Consider the following 22618-nt stretch of genomic DNA (forward strand, 5'->3'; position numbering starts at 1 on the left):
TTTGGAATCCAGGTTTCCACCAACTTTCATGGTGTCACAAGGCTTCCTTTGCTCGATGTACTCATTCATCGTGGACTCCAGCAAGTAGGCGTATTTTCCTTTGGACTTCCGCACTCTGGCTACCCCTTCGGCCGTAGTCCTCACAAACACAGAGGGTTCTGCACTTCTCATGTAGGTCCACATTTTATCAAACACTGCAATTTTAGATCTCTGCAGAAAAAGTAGGTGCCAGACAGAGTTAAGAGATGGCCCTAAAAGGTTTTTTCTTTCTTGTTGTTGTTTTTTTTTTTAACAAAACACAAAGGAAAGCAGCACTTTTCAAAATAATCACACGGTGCATAGAATACGGGTAATTCTCCATCTTAAAAAAAATTTTTTTCCCTTTAGATTTAGAAGGACCTTAGAGGTTGTTTTGTAATGACACATTTTAGCTGTGAACAAAATACTATGCCACCAAGAAATAATCTGAGATATTCACACTCCAAAATAAGTTGAAAGCTACACTTTATTACCTCTAGGAATAATTCCAGTGAAAAGACAAGCAAAATTGTACCTTCACTGATAAAATCTGAAATGATCTATCCCCAATTAGGGAAGGAGAAAAGGAGTCTGTGCAATGTTAATTGATCTGGCATATAAGTGGGAAGATCCTAATGCAATGTTGGTCATCTAAGGAATAAAAAAATAACAATAATGCTGGAAGCCTCTATTAGATGCTGACTCAAATGCTTCCGGAATAGCACTGATTTTTCAAAGAAATATCTTTTGGGCATGAAATTTTTCTTTACTAAGCCAGAAAATTTTGATTTTGAATATTTAAACACTAAAACACTGCCTATTACAATATACACTGGAAAAAAATGTTCTTATGAGTGTCAGGAAAGAAAGAATGGCTAATTGTACTAGTATATTTGAGGGAATATTTATCTTAAAATTAATTGATCAAAAGCAAAGATGGGCATCAAAAGTGTTAATACCTCTTGAGAGTAAAAAGGAAAGCTGAGCACATAGTTGGAAAGTCATAGGATTTGAATATCGGCTTGTTTTTCTATTCACAATCTCTCAACTGGCTTGAATCCCTCTTGGGAAAGTGACTCTGAATAACCCCTTTTACTATCGTAGTGTAGGAGGTTTGAAATGGAAACTTGAAATTGAAAATTTAGTTTTAAGATTCATGAGATTTTAGGGGCTTTGTGCTTGTTTCTCACTCTAAGGAATTAAAAAAAACCATAATCTTTATCTTAGAGAAAGCAAGGATAAATCAATTCATTATAAGCAAATATAATGCAAATCCAAGTTTGTTTAGAATACTGACTTAGGAATGAGGGCAGATCGATCGATCTATCTATCTATCTATCTAACTACCTGTCTTCTATCTACCTACCTATCACATAGATAGATGTATGTATACACACACACATATACGTATGCATATGTAAGTATTCAATTTTGGTGAAAATCCAGAGTCGAGTGTAAATGAAGTATGGAGTAGGCTTGTATCACTGAAGTTTATAATTCAGGTAACAGTGAGACGTGCCCAGACACTGGTTGTACCTCTTCTTTATCTCCACTGGAAGAGGGACCTGCTATAGTGAGACAGTCTGTGGACCATAGCAGCTCAATGGTCTCTGCTGTAAGAAGATCCAGATGTCCTCCCCCCAAAATACTTCACTCTAAACCTACATGAGTTCCCTACTTATTAGTAATTTTTTAAACATCTATATCATCTAAACTATTCTTTCCCTAAACCACTCTTTTTTTTTTTAATTTTTAAAAATGTTTTAACGTTTATTTATTTTGAAAGAGAGAGGGAAGGAGGAAGGGCATGAGTGGGGGAGGGGCAGAGAGAGAGAGACAGAATCCGAAGTAGGCTCTAGGCTCGGAGCTGTCAGCACAGAGCCAAACGCAGGGCTTGAACTCACAAACCCTGAGATCATGACCTGAGCCCAAGTTGGGACACTTAACCCGCTGAGCCACCCAAATGCCTCTTATCTAAACCATTCTTAAATCTGTTCCTATTTCTAAACAGTGCCCCCTCTTGCGATAACACATTTAAAACTTAATTACCTAAGGAATCAGGCTTCCTCTCTGTTGTGACAGTACATCCATGACTATGAAAATCCACCAGGTCCCCGATTAGGGAAATTTTATCTTCATAACCCTCACAGTGTCTCATGCATCTTGCATGTAAAAGATTCGTAAGTAATGTATGCTAATTGAACACCCCGAGAATTGGCTAGAAAGGAGACTAGTTTTGCTTTCTTTTCATCTTTGCCTACTATAGAAGATGTTTATATTGTTTTTTTCTCCTACATTTTCCCCTCATAGTCTCTACCAAATTAAAACATGCTAAAACACTTGAGTTTGATTATGTATCACACAATCTCATTAAACTCCAAAGTCTTTTTGTAACATGAATTTCCACAAAAGTAGGTAATATCAAAATGTTTTGAAATAAAATCATATGCTGGTAAGGAAGAGCACAAAATTAAATTATATGATTATTTTATCCAATCAGCCATTAAATATCAATTATTCTAAGCTTGAAATATCAATTTTGGTACATGAAAAAATATCTTGTAAAATGCTTCACAAATATGTATGCCCTTCAGGAAAAATCCAAAAAGTAGCAATGATGTAAAAGGAAAAATAGAAATTAAAGTCAAGATGACTTCTCTCTCTCTTTTTTTAAGTTTATTCATTTATTTTGAGAGAAAGAGAGAATGCACACAAGGGGTGAGGGAGAGGAAGAGAGAGAGAATTCCAAGCAGGCTCTGCACTGTCAGCACAAAGGCCGACCCAGAGCTCAACCTCACAAACCATGAGATCATGACCTGAGTTGAGATCAAGAGTCAATTGCTTAACCAACCGAGCCACCCAGGTAGGTGCCCCAAGATGACTTCTCTTCAAAGACTTTCATTTTGTTTAGATTTACATATTCAAGCTGTTACAAAGGTACTTGCTTTTGTAAATTCCAGTATAATTAACATACAGTGTTATGTTAGTTTCAGGTGTACAATACAGTGATTCAACAGTTTTATACATCACTCAGTGCTCAGCACAATAAGTAATCTTAATCCCTTTCACCTACTTCACCCATTCTCCCAAACACCTCCCTCCCTTTTGGCAACTGCCAGTTTGTTCTTTTTTTTTTTTTTTTTAAGCTTATTTATTTATTTTGAGAGCGAGAGAGAGAGACTGTGAGTAGACGAGGAGCAGCAGAGAAATCCCAAGCAGGCTCCTCACTGTCAACACAAAGCCCTATGACCGAGGGCTTGTACTCATGAACACTGAGATTGTGACCCAAGTCGAAATCAAGAGCTGGACACTCAACCAACTGAGCCACCCAAGCATTCCTGTTCTCTATATTTAAGATCTGCTTTTTTGTTTATAAAGACTCAGTTTTTGAAGAGATATTTAAATGATTTGGATTATGTAGAACATAACATTGGTGAAGTAAGGAAAAATTTCCAGTTTCATTCATAAAATATTTCCGCTGAAATATATTTTTCAATGTATGAATAAAACAATATTTCTAAGGAGTAAAGAATTTTAAAATGTAATCTGGAAAAAAACATATCTATATGACAGTGTTTTGACAGCGCTACTCAATCTTGGGAATGTTGAATCATTTAAAAGATATACAATTCTGACATGGTAATCTAGACATATAAGTTCTAGTAAGTTAAATCAGTCACTTTTTGTGGCTGGGCTTCATATGTATTCTGGCATATTTTTTAACTGACTAGGATTTTATGATATAATTATGGATTACTTAAAAAATCCATAAATTAATATAATCTATAAATTATAAAGGATCTATGCTGATACTGCATAAAGCTAAAAGTAATTTTTTCAAAGGTCAGAGTTTTTGAAAGATGCACACATTTTCCCAGTGAGTTCATTCATTTGTCTTCCAGTAGTTCGTTTACTGTTTACTTCCTTAGCAAAGTTAATGAAATGTTTTCATAACCATATCTGTTCAAGAACCATGTGCTTGGACGGGGCACCTGGGTGGCTCAGCTGTCTGGGCGTCCGACTTCAGCTCAGGCCATGACCTCCTGATTCGTGGGTTCTGGCCCGCGTCAGGCTCTGTGCTGACAGCTAGGGGCCTGGAGCCTGCCTTGAATTCTGTGTCTCCCTCTCTACCCTCCCCACTTGTGCTCCCTCTCTCTCTCAAAAATAAATAAACATTAAAAAATTAAAAAAAGAAAGAACTATTTGTTTGGACAGATTTGGCTAAAGGTGCACAAGGAGGGTAAATTATGAACAGTATAATATTGTTATGTTGAAAACTTCATTCAAGGCATTTGATTTGAACTTTCTAGCTGCCTTCAAAAAAGAACAGGAACAATCTGACTACATATTCACTGAGAGACAGTTCAAAGGATCTGCGTTTAATTTTTATTCGGTTTCAGAAAAATTATTAGTCTGAACTAAATAAATAAATAGATGATGCCTAGATATCCTGTTGTTTTTTTTTTTTTCCAAAACCACAGCAATTGAAAAAAGAAACCAGCAGAAAAGCGATCCAAAGGCAAAAGGAAATTCTCCCAAGGCTTCCCATGCAAGAGCCTGCATGAGAAATTATAGTTATTTTTATTGCCAGGTAGTTTAGGTGACAATGTTTAATTTGGCCTGATTTGTAAGTTAATGGGTTATCTGATATCCTGGAGAGTACACTATAATCTTCCTAACCACTCCAGCGTCTTGACAACTCACTTCTTATAATATATTTACAAATAGACTAAAAAGAAAAAAAAATAGGGATTTTTTTTCCAAGTTAATGCTATCCCATGTGGTCAATTAAGGTAATGTAAATAAATAGTGTTTCCTATTAAAATTCTGTATTCTGGCAATGTATGGTACAGACATTATTCTACAGCAAAAGCATCTAGAAAATTTAGGCAATTACCTGAAAAATGTAGGTCGAACACTGATCAAATGGACTCACTTAACCCCGGTGTGTGAACTTTGAAGATGAGCACCAGGACATGATGATCACTACCCTCTTAAGCAATGTCTAAATGTGAGCATGTTTCAGCACGGTAGGAGAGAGAACACAGTCAAAACGTACTGACTTTTTAAATAAAGGACACACTTTCTTATCATTGGTAATGCTGGTCCCGAGAGATGAGAATGATACAGGGCAGAAAGAAAACGGGCTGGCATTGGTTTCGAATCTTCTGGGGCCATCTAAGCCTTTACTAGGAATCATTACAACTCCCTTTTCCACCCATCCCCCAAATCTAAGTACTACAACAGAGCCAAAAAAAAAAAAAAGACTATGCTTTTTAAGTTTAATGTTAAATTAACTTTTCAGTTTAATGTTCAATTAAACGTTCTTTCAGGAAGTATGATAAAGTGAAATGGGTTTCTTCAAGATGTCATCTGCCATCACATTTTGATGAGGAGATAAGTGATGCCTTGTTAAGAAGAGACAAACAACAGCCTGGTCAGGACAACACTCCGGACTACCCTGTGTTTCTTATGGAGTCACGGCTCTTCGAATGTGGCTATTCAAATCTCTTTCCATGGTTAGATGTTAGTAATGTGCATATCAGCTTGACTGATAGTTCACAGAGAATAACCGTGTGAAATTTTAATATTTACTTAAAGAGAAACTAAGGCCACTGTTTAGTATTGTTGGGGGAAAGTTCCATATAAACTCAACAGACCAGATATAATTATACCTAAAGAAAAGATGGCTCCTTTTCTATGAAAGAAGCCAACAGTTTTGTTTCTTCCTCATATATAGTACTACAAGCATTAATTTTTCTAACAGCTAAATAAGCTTTATCCCCCTAAAGGGGGAAAATGAGTTTTTAAAGGAAATGGTTATTATCATTCTGAAACACACACATTTACTCAAGAATGAGTAAGAAGTATAGATGCTGCACTGTGGGCATTCTTTACTAGTCTATTAATTCTTTCAACAGTTTCCTTTTTAAAAAATCTCATTTACCCACTAACTTCTATAAAATATCAAAATACCCACTCACAATTTCAGATTATTTGTTGCTGGGATGGGAATTCTAAATGATTGCCAAACACAAATGATGTCCAAACGTTATTAGTGGAGATTTCCAAATGGTTGATGTGACTGCATCAGGAGCGAATTTACACAGTTTTTTGGATCTCTAGAACTTACTTTCCCTTCAAACATAAATAGAGATACTCTTCATGAAAAACTTTTTTTTCTAGAAAAACTACAATGTCTGAGGTGGCATAGTAACTAATAAGGTAACTGTTTCCGTGAGTGAAAGAATTTACCTAAAGCATCCTGAATGTATAGATTAGAGTGTCAATGTGTGAATTAATAACTTTCTTCCTAGTCCATTTGGGTGACTGACATTCTGTAAAAATTTACATTTAGGACAAAAAATAATTGCCCTTCATTTTAGTGTTTTCATGTTTTGCTTGGCTCTTTTTTTTATTTTTTAAGATTTACTTTTGAGAGAGAGAGAGAGAGAGAGTGAGAGTATGAGAGGGGGAGGGGCAGAGAGAGAGAGAGAGAGAGAGAGAGAGAGAGACAGAGACAGAGTCCAAAATGTGCTCCAGGCTCTGAGCTGTCAGCAGGGAGCCCGATGCAGGGCTCAAATGCATAAACCACAAGACCATGACCTTAGTGGAGCCGTATTCAGACGTGAACCAAAGTCAGATGCTCAAATGACTGAGCCACCCAGGTGCCCCAAGGATTTTACCGTTTTGCCTGATTCTTTAGCCTTCCTGTGGAACTCATAGCATGGCCCATTGCTTCATTACAGGTGGCAGCCAAAATTAAAACTCTACCTGGAAACCACTAGAGTTGGTACTTAAAAACAAATTTCACATATGTCCCATTCTGTTATTCTTTACTGCTTACAACTCTCCAATCCCTGCAAAAAATGCTTATATATTTTCTGAGTTACAGTCACTTATTTGAGATCAGAATTTTAAAAATTCACTAGCATACACTGGAATTTTAATTTTTTAATAGTAGAGTCCCCCTGCGTATAGAGTACATCTGCTGTCCATCTTCTATTTAGATGTAATTTCCAACATGAACAACATATAGTCAGATTGAACCAAGGGAATCTTCATTATTTTAAATTGAGTGCTCCTTGTCACTTTCTGTATCGTGCATCATTTGAAGTCTTTATGTCCCACTATCTCTTTGAATGAAGCTAAAATAACATTGACTCTTACAGCTTCATGCTTCTATGGATGCCATAACTATGTGTATTAAATGTGAATGGTATTTGAAGATAAAGGTTGTAAAACTGTTTTTCTGAAACAAGTTGTAGGAGGACAAAAGCATGTGGCCTTAATAAGGACAAAACAGGATGGCTTAGAGAAAAAAGAAAAAATGTGAGAAAGCACTGGGTTTTCATGAATTAAGGGAGGAAAAAGGCATCAAAAGAATTTGCACAATGGTATTAAATACAGTACAGCTTTTTACAAAGCATGAAAACACACACAAAACATTTCTATTTGGCTAAAAGGCATTAAGTGGTTCTTTTAGGGAGGCAATTTTCAGAGTTCTAGGGGAGACCAGATTTGAAAGGAGAAAATGGCTAGAATGGAATAAAAGGAGGCTCTAGGAAATAAATTTACAAATTGATCAGCTCAAGGGAAGGAAGAAGAGAAATCGAAGATAAAGGAGAACATTGCTACAAGAAAGACTTTTCAAATTATGGCACATCTGAACACAGACTGAAGGCCAGGAAGATGGAAAGACTAAAAACATTACTAGGGTATATATTTTAGAGCAACATCTTTGATCATCGGAAAGAGCTGTTTCCAAAGGCCCAGACAGAGATATTAGCTTTATAGTAAAACGGACAAGTCTTCCTCTGACACGGGCGGAATAAAAGCTTGAAGATAAAAATAACATCATATTGGCAAACAGAAGAGCAAATCTACTCTCTGCCTTTGTCAAGCACTGAAATGGTTTTGTTTTAATGGGGATTTCCCCAGTGAAAATCCCATTCATGAAAATTGTGAACTGGAATATAATTTATCTTTCCAACATACTTAAAACGTATTTGATTTAGGTTACTTACAAAAAAGTAAAATTACCTAAAAGATAAGTCCATCTTCTCTCCATTCCTGTGCTCCATTCCTACAGCACATATGTCAAGAAAACCATGTATCTATATTCCAAATGCAAATCCATTTTTAAGGATAAGAGTTGAGAGCATTAAAAAAAAAACTCTAAATATATACTATAGCATACTAACCACATTAAAATTTCTATGCATTTATGTGTATATAAACCTCATCATTTTAATGATTGGTATATTTAATATTGAAAAAGGATGAATATCCATACCTGCCTCTCATTTTGTCTTATTTTAATACTAATATGTAAAATTTATTTGAATTCTTGTCATTATTTGTCAGAAGGAACATCAACCATAAGATTCGAGAGAGATCTTATACATTTAAATTTTTACATACTTCAAAACACCCCATAATAAGATTCTTTCCTGATTGTTTGTTTTGGTCTGTTGTGTGTGTGTATTATTGGGGAAACTTTTTTTTTCTATTGTGATTTAAAGAAACACATGACATGAACTTACTCTTAACAAATTTGTAAGTATACAGTACAGTATTAACTATATGCATATTATTGTACAGAAGACATTTAGAACTTTTTCATCTTGCATGACTGAATCTATATCCACTGAACAGTCACTTTCAATTTCCCCCCTTCCTCTAGCCATAACATTTCTACTTTCTGCTTCAGTGAATTTGACTGCTTCAGATACCTCACCTAAGTGGAATCATACAGTACTTGTCCTTCTGTAACTGGCTTATTTCACTTAGCATAACATCTTCTAGGTTCATCCACGTTGCACGGTATGTGAGGATTTCCTTCCTTTTTTAAAGGCTGAATAATATTCCATTGAGTAATATACCACACTTTCTTTCTCCAAATATCCATCAATGGACACTTAGGTTGTTTCCACTTCTATATTGTGAATAATGCTGTAATGAAGATGGTAGTGAAAATATCTCTTTGGGATATTGATTTCAATTTGTTTGGATAAATACCCAAAAGTGGGATTGTTAGATCATATGGTAGTTCTATTTTTAACTTTCTAGGAAAACTGCATATTATTTCCCATAGGGGTTGCACCATTTCCCATTCCCATCAACAACACAGAAGGGTTTCAATTTCTACACATCCTCACCAACACTAAAAATTATTTATTTATTCATTCATTCATTCATTCATTCATTCATTTTCTAATGGCCATCCTAACTGGTGTGAGGCAATACCTCACTGTGGTTTTGATTTGTATTTCCCTGATGATTAGTGGTATTATCTTTTCATATACCATTGACCATTTGTAGGTCTTCTTTGGAGAAACGTCTATGTCTTTTGCTAATTTTTTAAATGAGGTTAGTAGGTTTTTTTGCTATTGAGTTGTAAAAGTCACTTATATCTCTGATATTAATCCTTTATCAAAATTTATGGTTTGCAAATATTTTCTTCAATTCCTTAGATGTGTTTTCATGCTATTGATTGTTTCTTTTGTAGTACAATACCTTTTTATTTTGTTAGTTTGTATTTTTCTTTTTCTTTCTTTCTTTTTTTTTTTTTTTTTAGGAAAAGTACAAGTGGAGGAGAGAGGCAGAGGGAGAGAGAGAGAGAAAGAGAGAGAATCTCAATCAGGCTCCACACTCAGCCCCATGCAGGGCTTGATCCCATGACCCTGGGATCAGGACCTGGGCTGAAATCAATAGTCAGAGGCTCAACTGACTGAGCCACCAAGGCGCTCCACAAGTTTTTAATTTGATGTCATCCACTGGTCTACATTTCATTTTGTTGCCTGTGCTTTTGTGTCATCTCCATAAAACCTTTGCCAAGACCAAAGTCATAAAGCTTATCCCCTACGTTTTTTTATAAAAGCTGTATAGTTTCAGATCTTACTTTTAAATCTTTAACCAATTTTGAGTTGGTTTTGTACACTGTATGATTCTTATTTCATTTCTTTGCATGTAGGTATCCAGTTATCCCAACACGGTTTCCTGAAGAGACTGTCCTTTCCCCACCATGGAGTCTCGGATCCTTGTTGAAGATAACTTAACCATACATGCATGGGTTTACTTCTGGGTTCTCTATTCTGTTCCGTTGGTCTGTAAGTCCGTCTTGGGGCCAGTGCCATACCTTTCTAATACATTTGAAGTCAGGAGTGTAAGGTTTGTTTCTGGTCCCCTAGATTGGTTTATCTATTTCTTATTCTTTATGATTCTGTATGAATATTACGATTTTCTTCCTATTTCTGCAAAAACCAGCATTGGGATTTTCATAGGAAATGCAGTGCATCTGCAAATAATGGGGCAGTATAGACATTTCAACAATATTAAATCTTTCAATCCACGAACAAGGAATTCTTTCCATTTATTTGTGTCTTCTTTAAATTCTTGCAGCAATCTTTTGGAGTTTTCAGTGAACAATTATTTTGCCTCCTTAGCTTAGTTTATTCTTAAGTATTTTATTTTTTTTTTGATGCTATTGTAAATAATATTGTTTTCTTAATTTCCTTTCAGAAATTGTTAGTGTATAGATACGTAACTGTTTTTTTTTATGTTGACTCCTTAGCTTAGTTTATTCTTAAGTATTTTATTTTTTTTTGATGCTATTGTAAATAATATTGTTTTCTTAATTTCCTTTCAGAAATTGTTAGTGTATAGATACGTAACTGTTTTTTTTTATGTTGAATTTGTACCTTGCAACTCTACTGAATTCATTAGTTACAGTTTTTTTTTGGGGGGGGGTTGGTAGAATCCTTTGAGTTTTCTACATATAAGATCATGTGATCTCTGAACAGAGATAAATTTATTACTTTTCCAATTTGGATGTCTTTTATTTTTTTCTGGCCTAATTGATCTGGCTAGGATTTCTTATGCTATGCCAAATAAAAGTGGCAATAACTGGATATCCTTTTCTTGTTCCTGATTTAGAAGAAAAGTTTTCAGTTTCATCATTGAATGTGATGTCTGTTGTGGGTTTCATACATGGACTTTATTATGTTGAGGTAATTCATTTCTCTTCCTCGTTTATGGAGTATTTTTATCATGAAAGGGGAGTCAATTTGGCAAGTGCTTTTTCGGCAACTATTGTGATGATCATGAGATTTTTATTCTTCAATCTGTTATTGTGGTGTATCACATCAATTAATTTTCATAGGTTGAAACATCCTTGCATCTCAGGGATAACTCCCACTTGGTCATGGTGGTCTATGATCCTTTTAATGTGCTATTGAGTTTGGCTTACTGGTATTTTGCTGAGAATTTTTGCATCTATATTTTTCAGGGATTTAGGCCTCTAATTTTCTTTTCTTACAGTGTCTTTGTCTGGCACAGTATCAGGGTAATGCTGGTCTCATAAAATCAGTTTGGAAGTGTTCCCTCCTCTTCTATTTTTTGGGAGAATTTGTAAAGGATAATCCTTTATAATTCTTAATTCTTCTTTAAATGTTTGGTAGAATTCTCCAGTGAAGCTATCTTCTCATGGGCTTTTCTTTATGGGGGGTGTTTGATTACTGATTCAATCTCCTTAGCAGTTATAGATCTGTTTAGATTTTGTATTTCTTAACGACTCAATCTTAGTAAATTGTATGTTTCTAGGAATTTGTCCATTTCTTCTAGATTATCCAATTTCTTGGCATGTAATTGTCCATAATGATCTTTTATATGCCTTTTTATTTCTGTGGCATTAGCTATAATGTCTCTTCTTTCATCTCTGATTTCAAGTCTTCTCTCTTTTTTTCTTAGTCTTGCTGAAGGCTTGTCGGTAATGTTGATCTTTCCAAAAAAATTGTCTCTAAGTTTATTTGATTTTTTATGTTGTTTTTGTATTCTTTATTTCATTTACTTCTGCTCTAATCTTTATTATTATCCTTCTTTCTGTTAATTTGCATTTAGTATATTTTTCTTTTTCTAATTCCTTGAGGTATAAATTTAGGTTGTTTATTTGAGGTTGTTTATGCTTCATGTAAGCATTTACCACTGTATAGTTTCCTCCTAGTACTGCTTTTGCTGCAGACTGTAAATTTTGGTATATTATGTATGTACTTCCATTTGTCTCAAGATACTTTTTTATTTCCTCTCCAATTTATTCTTGGATCCATTGGTTATTCAAGAGTGTGTTAATTTCTACATATTAGTAAATTTTCCAGTTTCCCTATCCTATTGATTTCTAGTTTCATTCCACGGTGGTCAGAAAATATTTTAGTCTTCTTACATTTGTTAAGACTTGTTCTGTGACCTAACATATCATCTATCCTGGAGAGTGTTTCATGCTCACTTAAGAAGAATGTGTATTCTGCTGCTTTTGGATGTAATGTTCTGTATATTTCTGTTGGGTTCATTTGGTCTACAGTGCTGTTACATCCTCTTTCCTTATTGGTCTTCTGTCTGGATGATTTTTTTTGTTGTTGTTCCTTATGGAAAATGGGATATTTAAATCTCTTACTATAATTGTGATGCTATTTTTTCCTTATGTTCTGTCGTTTGCTTCATATATTTTGCTTCATATATTTTGGAGCTCTGATGTGTAAAACTATAATGAGACAAATTATATGTCATTTTATATATGTTTTTGACTTAAAGTCTATTTTCTCTGACATAAGTATAGCCAGCCCTGCTCCCTTTTGATTGCTATTTGTGTGGAATACCTTCCATCCTTTCAGTTTCAGCATATGCGTGTCCTTAAATATAAACTGAGTCTCTTCCACATATGAGTGAGAGCACTGTAAGTTAGACAACTTGACATAAATTATATAAAAAATTAAAAAGTAAAAATAAATAACGTTTCTTATAAACTGCATATAGTTGGATTTTTAAAAAAATATATATATTCAACTACTCCAAGTCTTTTTGTTGGAGAGTTTAATCCATTTACATTTAAAGTTACTGATAGGTTACCCCTACCATTTTTTAAATTGTTTTCTGTCCATCTGGTAGTTTTTCTATTCATCTTTCCATCTCTTGCCATCTTTCTTTGTATATAATTGTTATTTTTTTTGTGGTGACAAACTGATTATTTTATTACTTTTTTGTTTGACTTCTAAAAGTTGTTTCTTTGTGGTTACCATGGAAGTTACACTAAACATCTTATAGCCAGAAATATTGATTTTAGGCTTATAAGAACTTAACTTCAATTGTATACAAAAATTCTACTCTTTTACTTCCCACTCAAATTTTGTATTATTGATGTCAAATTAATCTTTTTATATTGTGTCTCAGTTAACATACTTTATATAGTTATTTTTATACTTTTATATTTTAATCTCTATAGCAGAATTAAAAGAGACTAGTGCTACACTGTTATAGCATTATGGTATTCTGCATTCGTTTATATATGTACTTGTACCCATGAGCTCTATATTTTCATATGCTTTTGTGTTGCTGTCTAGCATCCTTTTATTTCAACTTAAAGGAGTCCCCTTAACATTTCTGGTAAGGCTGTTTTAGTGTTGATGATCTCTCTCAACTTTTATCTGAGTCTTTATTTCTCTTTCATTTTTGAAGGACATTTTTGTCAGATATAGTACTCTTGGTTGGCAGTTTTCTTTCTTTTCTCAGCTCTTTGAATACATCATCTCATTCCCTCTGACCTACAAGGTTTCTGTTGATAAATCTGCTAGCTATATTATGGGTGCTCACATGTATGTGACAGTAACATTTCTCTTGCTGTTTTAAAAATTCCTTATCTTTGACATTTGACAATTTGATTATCATGTTTCTCAGTGTACACTTTTTTGGGTCCTCCTACTTAGAATTCCTTGTGTTTCATGAACCTATTCCTTTCCCCAGATTTGAGAAGTTTGGGGCCATTACTATCTTAAATAGGTTTTCTGCTCCTTTCTCTCTCTTCTCCTTTTACGACTTCCATAATGTGTATATTAGCCTTTTTGAAAGTCTCTTAGGCTTTCTTCCTTCTTTTTCCTAATCCTTTATTTGTATAATTTCAAATGATTTGTCTTAAATTTGCTGATTTTCTTCTTCTGCTTGATCAAGTTATGGTGTTGAATCCCCACAGTGAATTTTTCAATTCAGGCACTGTATCTTTCATTTCCAAAATCTATTTTTTCAAATTTTTTCTTTGTTGACATTCTCAGCTTGTTCATGCATCATTTTCCTGAGCTCTTTGAACATCTTTGTGACAGTTATTTGGAATCCTTTGTCAGGTAATTCATGCACTTCCATTTGTTTAGTGTCACTTTCTGTAGATTAATTTTTTCCTTTGATTGGGCCATATTTCTTTGTGTTTTTCACGTGCCTTATAACTTTGTGTTGGGAATCACGCATTTTTAAAAAGGGCTACCTCTTCCAGTCTTTATGGACTAGCTTTGTATAATGAAAGATCTTCACCAGTCAACCTGGTTAAATATTCTAACACTTCTCAAATCTTCGCAGTGGATATGTCTTCTTTGGACTTGTGGATGTAAATTCTCAGAGGGATTTGTCAGTATCTTTTTTTAGGAGCTCATAATCTCTTGTTCCTTTTGGTATTTGTATGCAGTATTGCTGGTTCTCTAGAGCTGGCATAAGCCACTCAGATCTCTTTTGTTCTCAGCAGCCCCAGGCTTGTAGAGTATGCTGGGTCCCATTAGCACTCCAAGTCAGGAAGACAAAGACCAGTCCCTTGGGTACTTCTCCAAAAGGCCAGAAAGTTGGATGTTTGGATGCATACTCCACTTTTCTCTTCCCTCCTCCAAGGGAGTGACTGCCAAGCTGTATTGGCTTCTGTTTGCTGTACCACAAGCCCTCTGAAACAGCAACAAGCCATCAAATTCTCTTTTGTTCTCAGCAACCCCAAGGCATCTAGTAGATGCCAGGTGCCATCAGTGTTCTACGACAGGAAGACAAAAACCAAGCCCTTGAGCAATTCTCCTCCCCCCAAAAAGCCAAAGCACTGAAACCATACTCCATCTTTTTTCCTTCCCAAAGGGCAGCTGGGAGTTGGAGGTTTTCTACCATGTTTCATACACTGAGCTGGAGGGCAGGGTCTTTGGTGAGTGAATGTGTGCTAGTCTAAACCTTTGCCTTTGTTCTCAGCAGTCCTCAACCTGATACCTTTTTGTCAGTGTTTAGAATCAAGCAACAGTCCAGTCTTCTCTTTCTCTCCCCCTGGGAGAAGCCAAGAGCATGCATTTCCTCTAATTGTGATGCACTGTGCCAAGGAAGAGATTATAGTGAATGCCACAAATTTTCCTACAGACTTTGATATGGCTAGTTTTATACTCACTTGGTTTGCACAAGCTCCTTAACTGGTTTCTGGATTTCTCACAAAGAAAACTTGTTCTTGAGGCAGTGTCTCTGGTTGGGGGAAAAGAGGGTCTGGGGTTTCCTATTTTACTATCTTGCTGACATCATTTCCTTGGCCCTACTTTGTTTCTTAAAATGAAATCTTAAGTATCATTTTTGGGACTGTGACAATATTTGGCACTGTGCGATTTTTCCAATTACCATTTTATTTCTAAAATCTCATTTCCCCATGAAAATAAGCAGCCACCTTTATTAGCAACTTGTTTTGGGTAATCACTCAATATGATCTGGAGCAAAATTATATGCTGGAAACATGAACTGTAAATTACTTCAGCATCAAGTATTTCTTCAAATATCAAAAGTCTAAAGAATTCTCAAAATTTTGTCAACAGTATTTACATTTAGTTCAGATTTTGATTCCAATATATTTAAACGATTACAGAATTCCATTTCTCTTCTCTACAAAGCTCTGGGACTGACTGCATTAATTACTAAGGCAACTGATGTGAACGCCACTCTAGTTCTTTTGCTAGACAGTGGTTCTTTTACCTAAACACAAAAATAAAGTGAGTTGAACATTATGTTATCTTAAGTACCTCTACAGGTTTATACTGAGATCAATCTCTGAGGCATCTAAACAGGAATTTGGTGAATGTTTTGAGATGAAAGTCGAATTTCAAAATTTCTCCATTGTTTGAAACTTTTCCTGGAATAATTGTCCTCATGATTTGACAGTAGTGAGAAAAGGGGCATTTTCTCTTTAATATGGACAATAATAGAAAGCCTCTATAATCTTATTAGACTGAAATTAGTCACCCAGCAGATAACGTGAGCTCTCATACCCCGTTTGTACAAGGGTGGTCTCTAAATGAAGTGATCAGATGGAGTGCACACTAAATTTACCAAGCATTGCCAATAGAAAGAAGAGGATGACCAAAAAAACTTGTATTTACCCTGAAAGAAGCTACAACTTTACACAATAATAATTCAGCAAGTAGACACATTCTTTTTTTTCCCCCTTCCATTTCACTTTGATCACAGAAAACATGATTCAGTATGGTTTCTCATACATTTATTTATACCCCTACAAATTTAGTAAGTACTGACTACACTGCCTTTAAATCGGATACTAATTTTTAAAGGAAATACTTGGAAAGTCTTCCAACATTTTGCCCTTTCTTACACTGTTAAACTAGCTACAGTTAGCTGAAATGAAAGAACACAGGCATTCCCAGCAGATTAGACTAAATGCATTCTTAAAGTCTTTGAGGATTTAAGACTGTTCTCAGAGGTTTTGTGTAATGGTGAGAAAAATTTAAATATCAGAGAAAGAAAAACTGACAACCAGGGAGGAAAGGATTTCAACTGGTTCTGGATCATCTAGAGAAGCTTTAAACATACAGAGCTATCAGCTACGCAGATTGCTAAGCAATAATCAGGCTCCCCCAAGAAATAAGGAAAGAAAAATTTATAATAATATCACTAACTGATGAGGGAGCATAAGGCAAGCTGACGGGCCGCAACCCCTCCCCCTCACCCCTGCAGGTGGTATATGTGTGATATTCCTCAGGCACTCCTGACTGTCTGAAAACAAAGGAAAGGGCATAAACAACTGGTTAACTGATAGAGATTCTAGTCCTGTAGGACTTAAGTCTCCATCACCCCTCCATAGTGATGTAGGAAACAAAGGCAGAAGGAAATGGCAGATAGAATTAAATTTCCTTATAACCTGCAGCCCATTGACAAATACTTGAGCCTGGCAGAGTAAAACATTTCTCCAGAGCTCCCTACTGTCTTAATGCTAATGGTTTCCTAGAGGGAAAAACAACCTTAACTTGACAACAGCTAGGCCTCCAGTCTCCTTGGGTCTTCTTTAGCATATGAAAATCTCACTGGAAACTTCCCTTGGATTTTACCTTCTCCAACCCCATAGTATATAATCAGTCTGTCCTCATGGTCCTGGGGCAGCTCTTCCTGCCCACAAGTCCTGACCCTGTGCTTCAATAAAATCATCTTTTTGCACTAAAGACACCTTCAAGAATTCTTTCTTGGCCATCAGCTCTGGACCCAACAAACCTCACTAACACCCCCCAAAACCCTCATCACTAACCATGCCATGAGTGACCTACAACATATTCATATAGTGCTTATTGCTAATTTATTCACATCCAACTTTTACTTCGTATTTGGTATTTTAGAAAATATTTAAATATTTAAGCATGAATGAAAGGTCTATAAAAGGTCTAGTTTGAAATCAGTAGCTACCTATATGTCTGTGTGTGTATATTTATATATACACACATACACAAACACATACATATATGGCTATACCCATTTCGTTTCCAAAACACTGAAAGATATGCATATGTATATGCATTAATACATAGAAAGCTAGAAGTATACATATATTCTTATATAAAAAAACTGGAAGTATATATACATGTTTCTATCTACACAGAAAGAGGTGATGTATTAGAAACTATGGTAGACAAGTCATTAGTCAGATATAATAAGTATAAAGAACCACCACATTTTAGTGAAATCTGTTCTATTAAATATCAATAAAGAAATTATGCTGCTTTATCGCTAACTAAAAGCAGTAAATGGAACAAAACTCAACTTTAGTGAACTAGCACTTTATGTGTTTCTACAGGAAATCTGTTATAATGGCTCAAATGTTTTTATTTGTAAACATATTCCAATCAATGTTTTTATATATGAATATAAATAGGTGTATTTATGCCACAGAAGGAGTTGAAAAAGGTTTCAGCCTTAAAAAAAAACAATTTAAATTACTGTAATTCTCTGGTAACTGTGATTATTTATAGTAAATTATATATATATATATATATATATGATCATGCCATATAGTAACAAATTATACATATTTTATATATTTGAATATTTATATACACATAAATGAAAGGAAAATTTCAATCTAGTCCTTTCACTCAGGTAAGAAACATCAGCATTAATATTATTTATTTACCATTTATACTATTTGCAAGCTCTATAAAAAGTCTACAACACTGGGTAACAACAGTATAGTTTCATGGATTATCAGACTAAATTTATCTTCTGAGAATGGAATACTTAACTTCATTAAGTGAGAAGGAGAATACTTTTATTTTGACAACATTCTAGAATCTTTTTTTCCAAAGTCAGCAAAATTAAAGTAGATCGCTTATTCAGACGATACAGTCTGTTCCTCATGTTTCCAGAGGAGAAAAACAGAGGAAATAAACAGATTGCAGTGTAGGGGATTTAGAATAGGCATGAGGGAGTACTTCTAATCTACAAGTAATAATTGTGTTTCATAGACTGACTGGTTAACGACAGCTTTATTTATAAAAAGCATTTCCTATCCTCAAAGCCTACCTTTCTATAAGAACATAATGCATATCGGTCCTATAAAATAATTTTCTACTCAGACTCCTCTAATTCAAGACCTGTCCTCTTTTATTGAAAGAAATGATCAAAATGTGAACGTCTAAAGATAGTGGTTTATAATTGAAGGCCTAATTCTTTCTTTATTAGAGGTATGCTACAGCAGCACTATAATTAGAGATGATCGGCGCTCCAAAATGAGTCAGAATTTATCATTCACTCTGTACAAGGACGTACACGAGTCTTATAGCAGAGAACCCTGGACAATGAAGATGCAGGGTCTTTTCCCTTATACCTCTTGGTGGCTATGTTACAGAAACTGGTCTGGATCACCCGGCAGAAGCAGCAAGTGGCACTTGGAGATCTTGGAAGGAAGGAGGTTTATTTTATACCGGTGGGCCCAGAGGAGATCATTCTCCAGAGATCTGAGCCCAGAGCATCAACAGATGGGACAATTTATAGTCTGTTACTTCCGGACCCCTCATTAGTAGTAATTTGGTGCCTGTGGCAAGCAGGGTAGGAAGGAAATCCCGGAAGGGTAGTCTTCTGACTAGGACTGGAATTCCCTTATCAGTCCTGTTGGCCATCTTATTACACATTTTTCCCTAATGGTTACAAGACTGTCCTCCATTTACTGTCTTTCTCTAGCAGAAGAAAGTAAATATTTCATTCATACTTGTTTTACTGTTTACCACTGATTTTAAGTTAGAAAATGTATAGCTGAAATTGGAATTCTAAAGCTAATGCACACTCACTGACTTTACAAAGGAATATAATTACAATACAGTATTTATTAAATTATTTACCTGAAATCTGAAAATACTTTGGACTTAAATTGAGTAACCGATATCACCTTAGGACAAAACAGATAGATCCCTACAAAGGGGATAAAAGATTCATCTTATAATTTTAAATAACATACTTTCATTCCAACAAAAATACACTTTTAGGAAATATTTGTTAACATTCAGACAAAAGACAAGTTATTTTTCATTCTTTTGCTAGTTATATATCTTCAAAATTTAGACAATGACCTGACTTCTCGAATCAATTTCTCCAATGACTAAATCCAAAGCTGCTGCTGTGGTAAACACAGAAAACTAGCTTCATGAACCCTATGACAGTAGAAAACTTTTCATAATATAATAATAAAATCCCTAATCATAGACAGTGTAATAATGAAAGAGCTATCAATAAAGCCAAATTAAGCCATGTTAGGAAACATAAGATAACTGTTAGAACTCTAAATATTAGCAAATGGGAAAAATGGTAAATGCTTTTTCTTCCACATGTAATTAGCTGTCTGAGATCTGAAAGCAAGCACAACAGATGTCTAGAGAACATAGAGTACAATACATGTCTTCAGTCTAACTTCAGCCTAGTCCATCCATATCACTTTCCCTGGCAGACTGGGCATCATGTTAATCAATCTGCCAGCTGTCATCCTGTCCTGAATCCACCTTACAGGAATCCCAGGCATGCCTAGAGCTGAAGCACAACTGAGAGAGAATGACCCAAGATGTGCGGTGACTATTAATTTTAGGAATAGAAGCAAGGAGAATTTCCTTTGTAACATTTTTCCATCAGAAGCTTAGAAGTTCAACCAGACTACAGCTAAGAGAAATTATACCCTGGGATTGAAGGGAAAGAATGTTAGTGGAAATCAATTATATTTACTTTTAGAATGTCTGTAAGTTAGCTTCACCGTATTCAATACATATTAGATAACAATCTAAAGAGAAATTATTTTTTTCAGAAGAGAATCTTTTATTCAGGCTCCACATGCTATTGCAATAAACCTTATGTGAAAGGTATGAGGCATGAGAGATACAGCTGGAATGCCACAGTTTTCCTAGAAAACTTTTTTGGGGGGATTCAAAGCAAAACCAAGATTGTCCTCACTATTTTCAACATGGCACCCAATTATCAAACATTAATACTTTTGATTAATTTTTATTAATAATTTTGATTAATTATCAAAATTACTCTTGATTTAGCAGCACCTTTTTCTTTACTCCAACTTCCAGAAACAAACCTTTTGTATACATAATTTCTCCAATTGCCACCAAATTACAAACAAATTACAATGGAAGAATTAACATGCCAAGCTCCTATTCACTTTGCTGAAGTGTGCTGTTTTGTTAGCTTCCCTTTACTGGGAATAAATACTAATAGAATAAATAGTGTGGTCCTTATGTATTTTTGAGCCCATGCTCTTCTTCTTCTAGATAAGGAGAAGCTGACTATGATGCTATATGCACTGATGCCTAACCACAGTTGATTCACCGTCAGTTTCCTTTTGAAGTTATGTTGAGAGGAAGGTGAAGCCCTGCCCAAATTTCTACCATTATAATTCTCTAATATCACACAAGCAGACATGGATGTAACCCAAAAAAGGTTGCAGGGTGCAGCAAAAAAAAATCCAGAGACCTTTCTTTGCACGTGAAAATGGTTTATGGAAAGAACCCCTCAGCACAATTATTAGCTGCCTGAATTTGGTCATGTCTGCAAAATTTACTTTAATAGTGCAAAGTATGCCAACAAAAATCATGACCCCGAATATTAAGCAGAAGTACTGTGAGATTCAAAAAGATAATGGGATAAAGAAGATGTGGAATATACACATGATGGACTATTATGGATCTCTCATAAGAATGAGATCTTGCCATTTGCAATAACGTGGATGGACTGAGAGAGAATAATATTAAGTGGAATAAATAAACATAGAAAGACAAAGGCCGTAAGATTTCACTCAAATGTGGAATTTAAGAAACAAACCCAAAAAACAAGGAAAAAAAGAGAACAGACTCTTAAATACAGAGAACAAAATGGTGGCTGTAGGGCAAAATAGATAAAGGGAATTAAGAGTGCATTTATGGTTATGAGCACTGAGTAATGCATAGAATTGTTGAACCATTTTACCATACACCTGAGACTAATATAACACTGTATGTTAATTATGCTTTAACAGAGATAATGTAGAAGAAAATGCTTTGGAAAGCTATGCTAATAAAAGTTATTAGTTTGCCTAAATACTCAGTATCACTTCTCTATTACTCTAGGAAAGGTAAGCTCACTATCTTACGTTGGCAAATGGCACAGCACAAATAATGTCGGCATGTGTGTATGTATACACATCCATGAATATACTGCACATTGGAACCATGGTCTCCATGCTCATGGTTTTGTGTGCATTGCAACACAAGAGTAACAGCATTCTTCTCCAGAGTCGTCTAGCTTTCTTATCTTGTCTACTAGGAATTTGAGTATACTGACCACAGAATCTTGGCATCTTGATTATTACACATACACATTCTATGACTGACTGAGTTAAGGTATACTGCAAAGTTCTGGAAATGTGAATGTAAAGTAGTTGAGAGTACTTGGTACTTCTGTTGTGCAAACGAGCTAATGACAGTACTGTAAGAGACTATATGGAAACGAGATTGTTTTAATCAATATTAGTAGCACTAAGTAAACCATGATAGAGCAGGTACTTTGCCTCATTCACATATTTCACTTACTTCAAGATGGAGGAATACTAATGAACTATACAAATAAAATAAATGCAAGTCTTATTGGGATACAAATAATAAAACATGCTTCAAAATATGCTTCTAATTAAGAACCATGCAATATTCTAATTTATTTTAATAGATCCATTGTTATGATCAAGCTAGAGCACTGTGGTACATTAAGAATATTTATTTGTATACAGGGCACCTGGGTGGCTCAGTTGGTTAAGCGTCCAACTCTTGATTACAGCTCAGGTCATGATCTCAAGGTTCTTGAGATCAAGCCCAGTGTCAGGATCCACACTGACAGCATACAGCCTGCTTAGAATTCTCTTTCCTGCTCTCTCTGCCCCTTCCCTGATCTCTCTCTCTCTCTCAAAATAAATAAACTTTTAAAAAATAATATTTATGTACATATTCATGTATGTTCATAAATGAAAGCAAATTGT

At 35.0% G+C, this 22618-nt stretch overlaps 1 protein-coding gene across 5 annotated transcripts in view; it reads right to left on the reverse strand.

Moving 5' to 3' along the window:
• GRIA2 (glutamate ionotropic receptor AMPA type subunit 2) overlaps positions 1-22618 on the reverse strand; it is a 159272-nt gene that overhangs the window by 6011 nt on the left and 130643 nt on the right. For all 5 annotated transcript variants that reach the window (XM_015084768.3, XM_053216802.1, XM_053216803.1 and 2 more), the window contains exon 13: positions 1-210. This exon is cut by the window's left edge and continues 38 nt beyond it. In XM_015084768.3, the coding sequence (XP_014940254.1) occupies positions 1-210 (210 nt within the window). The remainder of the gene's footprint in view (positions 211-22618) is intronic.

Source organism: Acinonyx jubatus, chromosome B1, assembly GCF_027475565.1.
Source record: "Acinonyx jubatus isolate Ajub_Pintada_27869175 chromosome B1, VMU_Ajub_asm_v1.0, whole genome shotgun sequence".
Taxonomy (NCBI): domain Eukaryota; kingdom Metazoa; phylum Chordata; class Mammalia; order Carnivora; family Felidae; genus Acinonyx; species Acinonyx jubatus.